The 12,779-nt window shown below is 41.3% G+C and overlaps 1 protein-coding gene across 1 annotated transcript; it reads right to left on the reverse strand.

The window, feature by feature from the left end:
* Window positions 1-587: 587 nt before the first annotated feature.
* On the reverse strand, window positions 588-9,178 carry rnf217 (ring finger protein 217). Its single transcript, XM_029496998.1, has 7 exons — window positions 8,194-9,178; window positions 5,187-5,408; window positions 4,839-5,003; window positions 3,772-3,869; window positions 3,582-3,685; window positions 2,348-2,419; window positions 588-1,697 (listed from the first exon to the last, which is right to left on the reverse strand). The coding sequence occupies exons 1-7, from the start codon at window positions 9,103-9,105 to the stop codon at window positions 1,618-1,620; spliced, it is 1,653 nt and encodes a 550-aa protein (XP_029352858.1). The 5' UTR covers window positions 9,106-9,178; the 3' UTR covers window positions 588-1,617.
* Window positions 9,179-12,779: the final 3,601 nt, after the last annotated feature.

Genomic DNA, 12,779 nt, shown 5'->3' on the forward strand with positions numbered 1-12,779 from the left:
AACATGTGTGATTTCTTATGTGCTAGTGTAAATGAGTTGAGAGGGAGTGGCTGTATGCCTGTGTTTAGACCACTATGTCCCTAATATGCAAAGTCTCAAACAGCAAGAAATCTTAATCCAGTAAAAACATAAAACAAAACCAAAATCTTGATAATTCTTGAAAAAATTCACCTTATAACTTAAAGCCAAACCCAATATACCACATATTCAGTGTACAGCAACTGGATGATAAATTCTGAGAAGTTTTTAAAAAGTCTAGCATCATGTTTAGCTTTTTGGCACACCACCACCCACACTACAACAACACGCAAAGTTCAAACTTTTGCTTCTCTGCAGGGACCATTTGCAACACTATGTTCAGTCATCCGAAGTCTTAGCATTTGCATAAGCACTTCTGAGTGGTGTCTAACCGTGCCATGCATAATTATGCCAACAACCTGCATAACCTTTTGCAGACTCCACAGCACAGTGAGAGCACCACCGCCTAACTCACTGCCAAAGGGAACCCCCAATACCAATAACAGAAAATTAACAAAGGATGAAATGTCTGTCCTGCCACACTCATTGTTTTGTTTTGGCACAATTACCCTTCAGCAGTTTTTTTTTTTTTTTTTTGATGATGCAGATATTGGCATACAGTATGTGGCCACAGCAGAGAGGAGGGTGTATGTACATGTGTTTGTGTGTGTGTAAGTGGATGTGCAAGCCACCATCCAGCGACCAGATAGGATGAGGAGGAGCAGTGGGAAGACAGACAAATAGAAGGAGTAGATGGAAAATATCAAACGAAAACAATGAAGGCTCGCTAAGATTATACTGGTGTTTTCCAATATTTCATTCAGAGGTGAGTGCGCTGAGTGTGTGTTCACAAAAGGTCATTGTTAAGACACACTATCCAAGCTTAGAGTCAGCATTAGTCAGGGTAGCCAAGAACAGCATCATCTATCAAGTTCAGTCTGTTCCAAATACACAAATCGCAGTGGAAATTTTCAATATTCGGTGAAAACTGCACTGAATAAAATCGATATCCAGGTCTTGTATCAGTGAGAATTCATTTTCCATCATGGCTTGTTCCCAATGCAGCCTCCATGCTACCTGCAGCATGAGAATGTTTCGCAAACGAGGACAGCTTTATTTCCTCAAATTTCCACACTGTTCACCTGTGAATTCCTCCAGTCAATGTTCCTTGTAAGATTTTTCTGGTATCCAACACTGTCAAATCCTCTTGTCTACAAAATCCAGATGTTGCAGGATCTAACGTGTGGACTCCCAATTTCCTCTCAAATCTGGGTGTAAACAAACTGCGCTAAAATTGGATTATTGGATTAAATATTACACTGCTGATACTTTCTCTAATGCGTCTGAGACAAGGGTGGATCAGTCGGAAAGTCGAGACAGCTGTGAAATGTGGTGAAGTTTCAGGGGGTTCAAACACTCACTATCCATTATGTGAGCAGCACAGTACAAAACAGTGGTTCCATCGGAATTCAGCGGGGGTTCTGTGTCCTTTTCAGCTCAAATGTTCAAGTTGTGTTCATTTCTGATGTTCCTCTCAAACTTTTGTGATGACTCAGTCTGGCACGTCTGTCCCTGAGGAAATGTAGTGCAGAGCGGGTGTCAGATCCACCTTCCAGAGCCCTGAGTGCGCTGCTTCTTCCTTCTCTTACACACATAGTAGACTGGGAAAACTACCAGACCTGCAGAAAAAAAAAAGTGGGAGTGGGAGAGATGGATTAAACCAACATCATTGTATCTGGTGATACTGATTGACTAGGATCTCATGATATCTCTACACTAATTTGAATTGATTATTGCATTTTATAGGACACTGTAAACAAAATTGGCATTTGTGAAACTAATTGAGCTGAAAAGAGAGGATTGGAGGCACTGATGCCATTCGTGATGAAAATAAATATGAATTTGCTATCACGGCATGTTTGTCTGCAGTGGATCATCTGTCAGACATACAGACACAGGAAAGAGATTAACTCTAATTACTGTTCAGCTGAGGTATCAATAGTTCACTATACTGTCTGACGGGCGGTTCAGTGAGTCTGTATTTGGATGATGATACTCGCATATGTAGTTCTAGGAAGTAAAATTCAGTCATCCAAAGAGTGAGAGTCTGCATCTACAGCTTTGTATTTTTCAGTGGCATAGTTTGATTCCCTTTCATATGAAACTCGCAGAGATGCCCACAATGTCACTGAGAGTGCAGCAGATTTGCTGCATGGAAGGAAATATTTGTAATGGAGCCAAACCATTTAGCTGTTATCTGTTTACTGCTCTCCTCTAGAGCTTCACCCTGATTAATGCGCAAGTGTATTCATGTGTATAATTATGTTACCTATCACCAGCGCAAGAGCTCCAAGCACCACGACCAGCAGAATGACCACAGGAGCTATCAGCACCTTAGTAGCTTGAGAGAAACACAGAGAAAAGAAAATCATCCATTATGAATAACTGCTCTTTCAGACAGCCTGACAATAGCATGGTTCAAATTTAATGGTTTGTTCTGTTGCATTGTGAATAAAACTTTAATGCCTCCCTGCAGAAAATTTAAGAGGTTTAGACACCAGCATGTAGTTATGTAAGTTACTTAATGTAGAACAGATTTTACAGAAAATGATCAGCTTTATCAACAGTTAAATGTTTTACATTGAATCCAATTGTTGTTGTGCTAACAGTCCATGGCATGAGAACTGTGATTTGAGCTGTAATGAGTAAATGGCTCCTGTTAAGGGACAAATCAACTCCCAGTCCGACAGGCTCCCTGCTGATATAACTGGTTATAGCTGTCATGGAGAGCAGACTCAAACAAGCCTATTGGAGGGGTCGGACTTCCTGGAGGCAGGCTAATGCACAAGTGTGAATGGATAATTATGGCTAACCCCATCTGATATGTGATGTTTTCACACTTGCAGAGGGATCTGCATAGTCTCTCAGATTTAATAGTCATTCACAACACAGTCAGAAGGTATATCTTTTTTTTTCTTTCAGTCTTTTCAGAGGTGCGTCTCTATGGGCAGGAAATGATTATCTGTGTTAGGGTCTGTCCGCGACTGTCTTCTGCAGCCATCACTTAACTGTTAGCAAGTTAACATGCTGAATGAAGAGAATGAACATATTAAAAATTCTGCTTTGAATCAGCACATTAAAATTGTCATTTAGCTCCAAGGTGTTGCTGTGTCTGAGGGCTCACTGAACTGTTAGCAGACTGTTTTTATCTAACACAGAACAAGGAAAAAAAAAAACTACAATATTGTATGAATATCGTTCACTCGGGCTTTACTTCACAGTCATAATCCTGGTCTGACTGCAAAGTCATTGGTTTTGAGTCATACTGAACAGAACTACATTAAAAAAAACAGAATGAAGAAGGTCATATATCAACAACAGTTTATTGCCACATCAACTACATCAGCTACACTGACTATAGTCCTTTGTCCTAACCCTAAACTACTGCATTTATAAATCTACATTTTAATGACAGCATGCTGAGAGAAAAAAACACAATGAATAGGGATCAGAAACCTCATTGGTGTCTGAAGAAGATTCAACTCTGCTACATATCAACGTACCACAGACGGACCCTCTAATGAGCCGTCTCAGATGAGGTTTATCAGGCAGGTAGCGATACTTGCAGCCAAACACGCTGAGGTTGGAGGTGTGGTCCCCAAAAAATCTGCCAACAGTGAAATAACAGTGAAAGATTAAATCAGAGCTGCAGGAAAACAGACAGCTGCAGAAAAAAAAGCAGAAGATTCTAACCTTAGGTGTCGGTAACGCTCTCCACAGCGGTAACAGAAGTTAGTGTTACACTGTGCACAAGTCATATGGTCACATCCCTCTGTCCGCTGAATGTGGATCTAAAAGCAGGAAGAGGAAAAAACAGAGACATATAACAGTTTTCTGCCACCAAATTCTGTATTCAACACACAGACAAAAGCCTGGGTACATTATCTCAAAAGTCAGACTTCCAATTTGAATGCATCCTTATAATAACCGAGTTCTGCCAGCTAAGTTTATTTTGAAAGAAATACAATTCCACAATGTCAAATTTAAATGCAACACTGGCAGAGGGTTCCCGTCTCTCACATTAAAATCTATAAGAATTCGGTTCAGCATTGAATATTGGCAAAGCAATATGCATTCAGCAGTGCGGTTAATGGATCTTTGCTACTTGGCTGCTGTAGCAGTGAGCAGTCTTCCCATAATGCAGACATTAAGTTCAGCTGCTCTCAGCTTCTTTTCAGGCGAAACACAGCATGACACCAATTTGTTGGCTTCACAGTCAAACGCGATCCTCTCACCCAGTTCCCAGAACAGAATTTCAGAGACACGGAGCAGCAGTGTGACAAACACAGATGGTAAGCATTTGCTGCTGTGAGCAAACATTTCCCATACACCGGTAATTAGCTTAATTTATGTCTTCCTTTAGTCATCTTCTGACAGTCAAATTAGATACTGTGTAGACTAACTTGGTTGCAATGAGACTGACAGATAAGACCTGGCTGGGTTCATGACTGTGAGTGTCTACCAGATTTTGTGCAGCGCACTCATTTTTGCTTTCAATATGTTTACTATGTATGTTTCTCTAATCTGTTGTAACACACATACTTTAAATCTGTGCATCCATCTAGCTTCCCTATAGCTCCCCATCCATCATCCCTCCCTGCTTTAATGCTTCCTTACCTTCATTGATTTATTCTTCTACATTGATTCTACGCTCCATCAGTCAAATCCCTTTCCATTTACCCACACTGGCCTTATAATGTAGCCAAAGCCAGAAATCCTCAGACTTACTAAAGTGCTCTTCAGCCTTTCCCAGTTCTTACCTTGCACTGTGGACATTTCTGGGCATTTCTTTGTCCATGTTCTATGACACTTGCCCAGGTTCGTAGCAGCTTGTCTCCTTTTCTGTAGTCACGGCATTTGAGGCCATTGTGCCAAGGAGCGTGGCATTTAAAGCACCACACAAACTGGCAGTTGCTACACTGGATCTACATTAAGAATCAGAGACAGTACTAATAACTAATGTTTCATTGGTAGTGTATATCAACTGTAAGTGACATTTTATTTAATGTATTTTACTGAATATTGCTGCAAAACATTCTATTTTTTTTCTCAGGTTCTGGTTCACAGGGCAGCAACTGGAGGCTTGTGTAGCCACACTGTCATCTTACCTTGTACTTGTGCTCAGAGTGGTTGGGGTTGTGCTTCTTTAGAGAAGTGAAGTGACTGCATTGTGGGCAGGGCTTGGTGCTGGAATCCAACTGATTCAACTCTAGAAAATACCGATATTTTGCCAGGTCCTCATTGGCCAAATGGGAAATCACCATGCCGTCATCCAGGCTACCACTGCACTCCGGGATTGGACAGCTGATGTAAGGCTTGCCCACTCGCACCTGGGAAACATGGAGAATGACAGTCAATTGTTGAAAAACTTTTTACCGTTTATATGTAAATTAATAGGACACCAGCTAAATGTCTGTGTCTGTATGCTTCAAGCATGCTGTGTGTTTGTGCACACTTGGTTTACTTTTGTGGGGAGCGCCTCTTATACACCAATGGACCACCAATACCAAATCTACATATGGAACATTTGGAAATAGTTAATTGACAACACGCCCGCACATACACACGCACACACGCACTGACAGACACTTAAATCTGAGCACCTGGCAGCCACTTGCCAGTAATATTAAGTGGAACTTATTCACACATTAATTACAATGCCTCATCATCAAGGCAAACGCTTAATTTAAAACACGGGTAGGCAGAAACACACAAGATATAAGGATTAAATTTAGCAACATCAAGGGGTTTGCGCACTTTAGTTCTGGCTTCTCAAGATATGACAGACTCACACATGAAACATGAAACTACATTTGACACAGTGGTTTACATCCTAAAGGCCACGTTGATACATCTATGTATTTATAGTATCAAAAAACCAAAAAAAAAAAAAAAAACTACATACGTATTTGAAAGAACACAGATCTTCTGTGATCTCCAAAGCACTAAAACAAAATCATCTCATCTTACTCTACGTATCAAAGCACTATGATACACTATGCCCTCTCATTTGTTTTCTGCCATTTCATGCCTAATGGTCCTATTTAGTTTTCCATTTGTGCCTCCTTGTCCTGTAGTTCCTCCTCCTTTGCTTCCTTATACCCTTATATTCCTTATATCAAGTCTCTTCCAATACTTACAGTCCATCAAAGCCAGTGAGGCCTATTGTGCCACTGACACAGGATAACTGTATATTTTCAGTGTGTCTGTGAATAGGCGTGTGAAACCACAACAGACACAAAACAAAGAACAATAGCATCAGGCTCTGACAGTGTTACACTTACCATCCCCTGCAGCATGTACACACACAGACTACAAACCTATTACATGATTATGAAAATGTGTTCTCTGCAGGCAAAGAACTGATGTGTTGGGATTGTTGCCACAACACTCACACTGCCCCTGCCTGACTGGTTGGACAGGTTTGGTGCACGGCTGCGGTATTCGTACATATACATGCATGCATGTGTGCAGAGTATTTAAAAGCATGGAGGATTTTCTTCTAAGTTTGTACTGTATGATTTAGGGTAAAACACGATCCAGCATATAGTCATACAAATGATTAAAAGACTACATAAGCATATAAGAAAGTAAATGCAGTCACATTATATTTTGGCACAGTTGTCCAAATTGTAGTGTTGTAGACTTTGATTATATGATCACAAAATAAGTTTACATTTTTGTGACATTGGTGAAATTGTAGAGCTGGACAAGGGGAAAAAACAAAAACACAGAAAGGATCGATGCCGATGTTTACAATATGACCAATAAACTTGAATTAAGATTCTTTTAAAACTAGCGAAGCACGTTAAAAGTCACTGATGAACAATTTAAAGAGTTGGCCAAAGTTTGTGAATAAACAATTTCAGTAGTAAATAATTGGGGGCACTTTCATATAAAAGGTTATTATATGAAATATATACCCAGGCTACATTACCAACAAATAAATGGTACCTGCCTGTACATGTGCCCTGAAGAGAGGTACTGAATCTCCTCAAGGGGTCCTTTCTAAGTGATCTTTTTGACATAATGCTAGCTGTAGCAACTGATGGTTAACACCAAGCCTTTGTTCTTCCCAAAGTGTGCTGTAGATTCATGGAAACAAATTCCAGCCATTCAGGATCGTTTACATGACCCTTATCTCACTCTCAGCTAAATTATCAGTCAGCTTGTGTCCATGGGGTTTATTGTTATTCGTGCCCTGTTAACAAAGAAAGATAACTGTGTGTATAGGGTAGTCGATACAAATGATAACAACTTTTATCAAAACAAATTAAAGCAGATGAAGGCTTCAGTAACAAGGTGCCAAAGATCGTAACTTATCCCCAACTTGCAAAGTATCAGTAAAAGAAGCTGACAAAGTTTTTTTTTTATCAAAGATGGAATTATATTCAGAGGGTTGCTTACTGGCACCAGCTCATGAACAAGGCACTTAAAAGACTTAAAAAAAAAAAAAATCCATCATGAGACACTTTCGCCTTGGCAAGAGGCAGTGCCTATTTCCATGGCAGCTCCACTGTAGAATAATGGAAGTAAATGTTTCACCTATAAATTATTAATTTTCTGGATAAATCAATTTTGAATAACCACCAGGATCAATAAATAAGATCTCTGACCAGACGCTTTACTCTGAATCAATACTCAAAATGTCAAAGAGAAAATCTATGAAGAACACACTGCTGAGACAGTGTCCTCTATAGTGACTCTATTTTGTTTGACCCTTAAGTTGCTTCTGTAAATCTTACAGAATGAAGTGCTGCTAGATAAAAAAAAAAAACTAAACAAAACATCAATGCACAAAGTATGCTATTGTGAAAAAGCAGCGATGCGCAGGTCCCAGTTTTAGTGCCAACTGTGTCAGTGACCCACATTCACATAAAAAAAGCTGTAATCACAAGATGAGGAGACCTGTGGCTGTTGAGATGTGACAATTTTATAATAATTTAATTAGAGAATTTCCTAATTAACTTTAGCCCTAAAGTTCCCTGCTCTTCTCACTTGGGTGGGGGAGATGCCTGAAGACACAAAAAAAGTGTGATGGACAAAATGTTTGTGTGTGTTTGTCTTGCTGATTGGGTTCACTGCTGACTGACCCAGTGACCACCACCCACCAACCTGGGAGCTGACGTAGAACTTCAGACACTCGTCACACACGGCCTTCCTGCAGCAGGGCAGAGGTGCGATGGTTTTGTCTTCCAGGCACACCCGGCAGCTGTGTATCACGCTCTCCGCGCCGTGCTGGTCTCTGTACAGCTGGTGGTAAATATCCCCGAACGGATCCACCAAGTCATCCACGGTGTACAGAGCCGGTTCGGGACTCGAACCCGCTTCCCGTTCGGTTTCCGGGTCCAATTCTGGTGCGTCAGAGGGGACCGCTTCATCGTGGCGGTGCGTGGTCTGTCCGTCCTTCGGACGACTGTCCCCGGCGATGCAGTACACGGTGCAGTAGACGTGCTCCTTGACACCGGAGGACTCGTTACTGTCACTGTCGCACACGCGATGACACTGGGCCACAGGGGCGTCCGGGGACGTTACCCCGTGCAGGGTCGGCTCGTTTTGCGCCGCGGCTTCGTCCGTTTCTCGGCCCCACTCTCGTCCATGGCGGTGAGTAACGTCGCTGTTACGGCGGGTGTCCCGCTCGGCTTGCCGCTGCATCCGGCTGTCCGTGTTCAGGCAGAGAGACGGAGACTTGGTCACCGCCAGGTTCCTCCTCAAAATCTCCACGGCGCTCGCCCTCCTCCTTCTCTCCCCTCCGCCGTTGCAGTTGTTGTTGTTGTTGCCCTCCGCATCCCTCTGCCCCGGCTCCCCGGGCTCCCCCTCTCCTCCGGCCGCCGAGTCGGATCCGGTGACGCGTCGGTTCAAATCTCTGACCGGCCGCTCAACTTTAGCGTCCACGAAGGAAGTTTCCGTCGAGAGGTTGCGGGACAGTTTCGCCTTCCCCTCCTCGAAGCTGCTGATAAACCCCGGCATTTCACAGGCGTCAGTTACCGGTCCGTCATCTTCCATCCCCGGTTTGTCTCTCCCCATCTTCGGGGCGGCTCTCCCTCCTCCGGACGGACGGACCTCCGCCTGACTCAACTCCGGCGACCAAAACAAAACAAAGCGCAGGCCGGCGCTTCCGGGTTCTGACGTCAGCACGCGGGAGAGCAGCGATAGGCCGAGGGGAAGCCCAGCGGTAAGCCCTGTCCAGCTGCCGGACCAGGACCGGGCTGTGACCGGAAGCAGCTGACCCCACAGGACTCCCGGGACCCCCAGATTTAACTGAGAAATTGAAATATCATCTGTGGGAAAAAAACAAAACAAAACAATAAACTAAACAAACAGAGTTCACACTGGAACTCCCATCCATGTGTCACAAGTTCCTAAACAATGTAAACATGTCCTTCATTATTGTGGTGAAACTGCGTGACTACCACCAGGCAGGAAAACTGCTCTCTCTGCACCAGGAGTGACGGAAAGGTGGCAGCAGAGCAGCCCCCTTCTCGTCCCAGCTGGGTCCCTGTAGGTTAATCTGGCTGTTGGTGGGAAGGTGATGATTGTTATTGTCTTCAGTGAAGCAGCTGCTCATTATTCAAATCATCCGTTATTCAACTGTGCAGTAAGCTATTAAGGTGCCACTAAAGGACTTCAACTATAGACCCAAATGCATTCGCACACTGATAACCAGAGACATTCCAATGACTGTGGTTATTAAGGACCGGAGGACAAACAGTGACACATGATGAGCTCTGTACTTATCACAGTATTAAAGTATGAAAATACACCCCACATAGTAATAAGAAAATAAAAATACTTTAACAGGTTTAACTGTCCTCTGATAAAGACCATGACATTGTAAATTCCAATGAGTCATATGAATGAAACACCATTCTCATTTAAGACACTGAATCCATCATGTTTAAATGTGCTGATCTGCTGCAGGGAATGTGTGGAATTGCATTTTGCTTTCATTATTTTCATTTTCAATGTTGTTATACCAAGCGATCCAGCAAGTTAGTCCCCGACTACAGTCTTCGAAATACCCATTATTGTTCCTTGCATCACACATACACACACTATTCCCATCTACAGAAAGCCCCCCTCTAACCAGAACTCATTTCATTTTGATGAGGAAAGTCACAACTGAACACTGAAGAACAAAATTAATTTGGACAGTCATCTTTTTAGTTCAGCACTGTTGGCACAATTTTCAAATAAACCTAGCTGGGGCGCCTGTAAAATGGGTTGTTAGCTCTCTTACAATTCCTCATTAATGCTACACGGCGCAAGTCACAGTAATTAGTTTGCTTGTCCTTGCTGTGCCCAATTGGTTTTAGTGGAGAATGCCAGGAACGTTAAGGAGCTTTTACAAGTGCCAGTCTCAGTTTATTACATAAAGCCAGAAAAGCCATCAGACGTTTTCCAGAGTGCGTAGCCCCTCATTATACAGGTCTAAAGTGGGGACGGAGTGTAGTCCATAAATACATCTTTAAACTACTTCCAACCTTTAGCTCTTACTCCATCAGAAACCCAGCCAAATGCATCTTTAAAACGTGGCTCAACACTCAATAGTGTTTCAGCCTTAATTCAGCACTTTTTTTTCTGTTTTCATTCAACACTCTTTATTTTCAGGACATTTAATTTACCTTAAAGCACTGATGTACTTGCTTCCTGGCAATGAGATTGTGTTTGTGTGTAAGTAAAGGACGATCTGTTGTGAATCGGGGTAGGACAGGATAGGAGAACAGGTCTTGTTTAACCTAGAAATAAACCCTCAACCCTAAAAAAATAACCCAGTCTGTGAATAATTTGTCATTTGAAAGCACCTTGTAGCAGATATACATAATCTGGGTACAAAATAATGTTGAGACTTCTCAGGGAACAGAGGACACATTAGAGACTTCCTTCACTGTCTACTTTATTCCCAAAACCACCAGAAGAGAGGGAGTCAAACCAACATAGATGGTTCTAGTCAGTGGTGAACGTTAACAAATCAACCCAGAGCCACACAGACAGATGGGACATTTTCTTCCCACCTGCAGTGAGTGTCATGTTCCTGCTACTGACTACTACTGACAGTGTGGTGGTTTCTTAATGTAATACAAGTGTGTGTTATTGCACTCTCAGAGCTCCTTTAAATTAATTTCAGATTAAATAATAGCAAAGGCAACTTCAGAGGATTGGACGAATGCATTTTTACTGTCTAAAATATACAGTAACTGGGTGATGGAGGCCCAGCTCCAGGAATGCCGCCTCCCCCGGAAACACGGTAGAAAATGAATGATTATCTCAACGTTCTGTCAAGGGCTCCTATACTTTTCACTTGCCTGGTAATTGATATAATGGTCATTAAAGAAGCTGAGAATTTAGGCTCGTTCACTTAGTGCTCGGGTCCAGAGTTTCAACAAAGTTAAAATAAAATTCATGTTCCAACTGCAAGATTTATCGAGATATGTTGTTTGAACCGTTTGAAGGGGTTGGGCTCACCTGGTACCTCACCTTTGATTGTTTCTCATTCACTTATAATATTTAAGACTTGAATTCTTTTTGAGGCTTTCAACTGTAAAAGCACCATGACACAAGCTATGAAGCCGGCAATGAGGAATTCATTTTAGAAAATGCTCTTTTCTTTTCAGAATTTTTGAAAACTGGCCAGAGACTTTTTTCCATTAAATTCACTCAATACCATACTGATATCCGTAGCTGTATGCTCGTGCCATTAAGCATTAAACATTTCAGAATGGAGTAGTTAGATGGTAGGAAAGATCATGTAGCGCTGCAATGTCTTTATTGACACCACTCACCCATTTTTATTTATTTTTTTTATTATTTTAGCAAGGAAATGCCTTTTTACAACCTACATACAAAAGCTCAGTTGAAAGTTACAAAGTCTAAATGAGATCAAGCAACTCTGGAGATAAATTATCTGCGTGGATTTTGTTTTTATTGTTGTTACTATAATAAAATATATTATAGTTGTCGTTATTGCTGTTTATTAACAATCTTTATTGAGCTCTACCTTTTATTGTGATCTGTGTTCAATTCAGAGCAGGTTGTGGCTTTTGGAGGTTCTGGGTTAAAAGCCATTCAGTTCACCATGACACAAAATACAACATACTGTTGTCTTTCACACAGTATGTGTGAAACACACACTCACACACACACACATATATATATATATATATATATATAGTTATATGTGTGTATATATGTTCGATTCACATTATATATCTGAAATTCTTTCTGTTTCCGTGCATATTTGCCTCACTTTGTTTAATTTGGGATGTAAGTTGACATTGATTCCACACTGCCACATTATATTAAACCAATCCATGAAGACAAATAGACAAATTATTCACTTTCATTTCAAATGGTTTCATTTGCTAAGGACACAACCAATTATGCTTTTAAATTTTGGATATGTGGCTCTTTTCACAGTTTCTGATTTGAATGACCTAAAAGGACCTTTTTATTTGCAATGAATTTAATCCTGAAAACCTGTAAGCAGCTGAAATGTAAATAAAAAATAATGTAAAGTTAATTATGTGCAGAAGTGAAAGTGAATTTCCAGCCTTTACAGAATGTTTAATGAAAGAATTATAGACTATAGTGCAACTAATTTTCTTTCTTCCCATCTCCTCTTACTCTCTCATTTCAAATACACTGTACAATTAGAAGAAATAAAACATAGTAGTCCCACTTGTACACAACATCATACATTA

Source organism: Echeneis naucrates, chromosome 24 (assembly GCF_900963305.1).
Source record: "Echeneis naucrates chromosome 24, fEcheNa1.1, whole genome shotgun sequence".
NCBI classification, from domain to species: Eukaryota; Metazoa; Chordata; class Actinopteri; order Carangiformes; family Echeneidae; genus Echeneis; species Echeneis naucrates.

What these genes read in the sequence shown, in the direction of transcription:
- rnf217 (XM_029496998.1), bottom strand. Translation starts at nt 9,105, where the DNA reads ATGGGGAGAGACAAACCGGGGATGGAAGATGACGGACCGGTAACTGAC. An exon ending in AGTTCTACGTCAGCTCCCAG is followed by an intron (nt 5,409 to 8,193) that starts GTTGGTGGGTGG and finishes CATGTTTCCCAG; the next exon opens with GTGCGAGTGGGCAAGCCTTA. An exon ending in AGCTCTTGCGCTGGTGATAG is followed by an intron (nt 1,698 to 2,347) that starts GTAACATAATTA and finishes TTTTTTCTGCAG; the next exon opens with GTCTGGTAGTTTTCCCAGTC.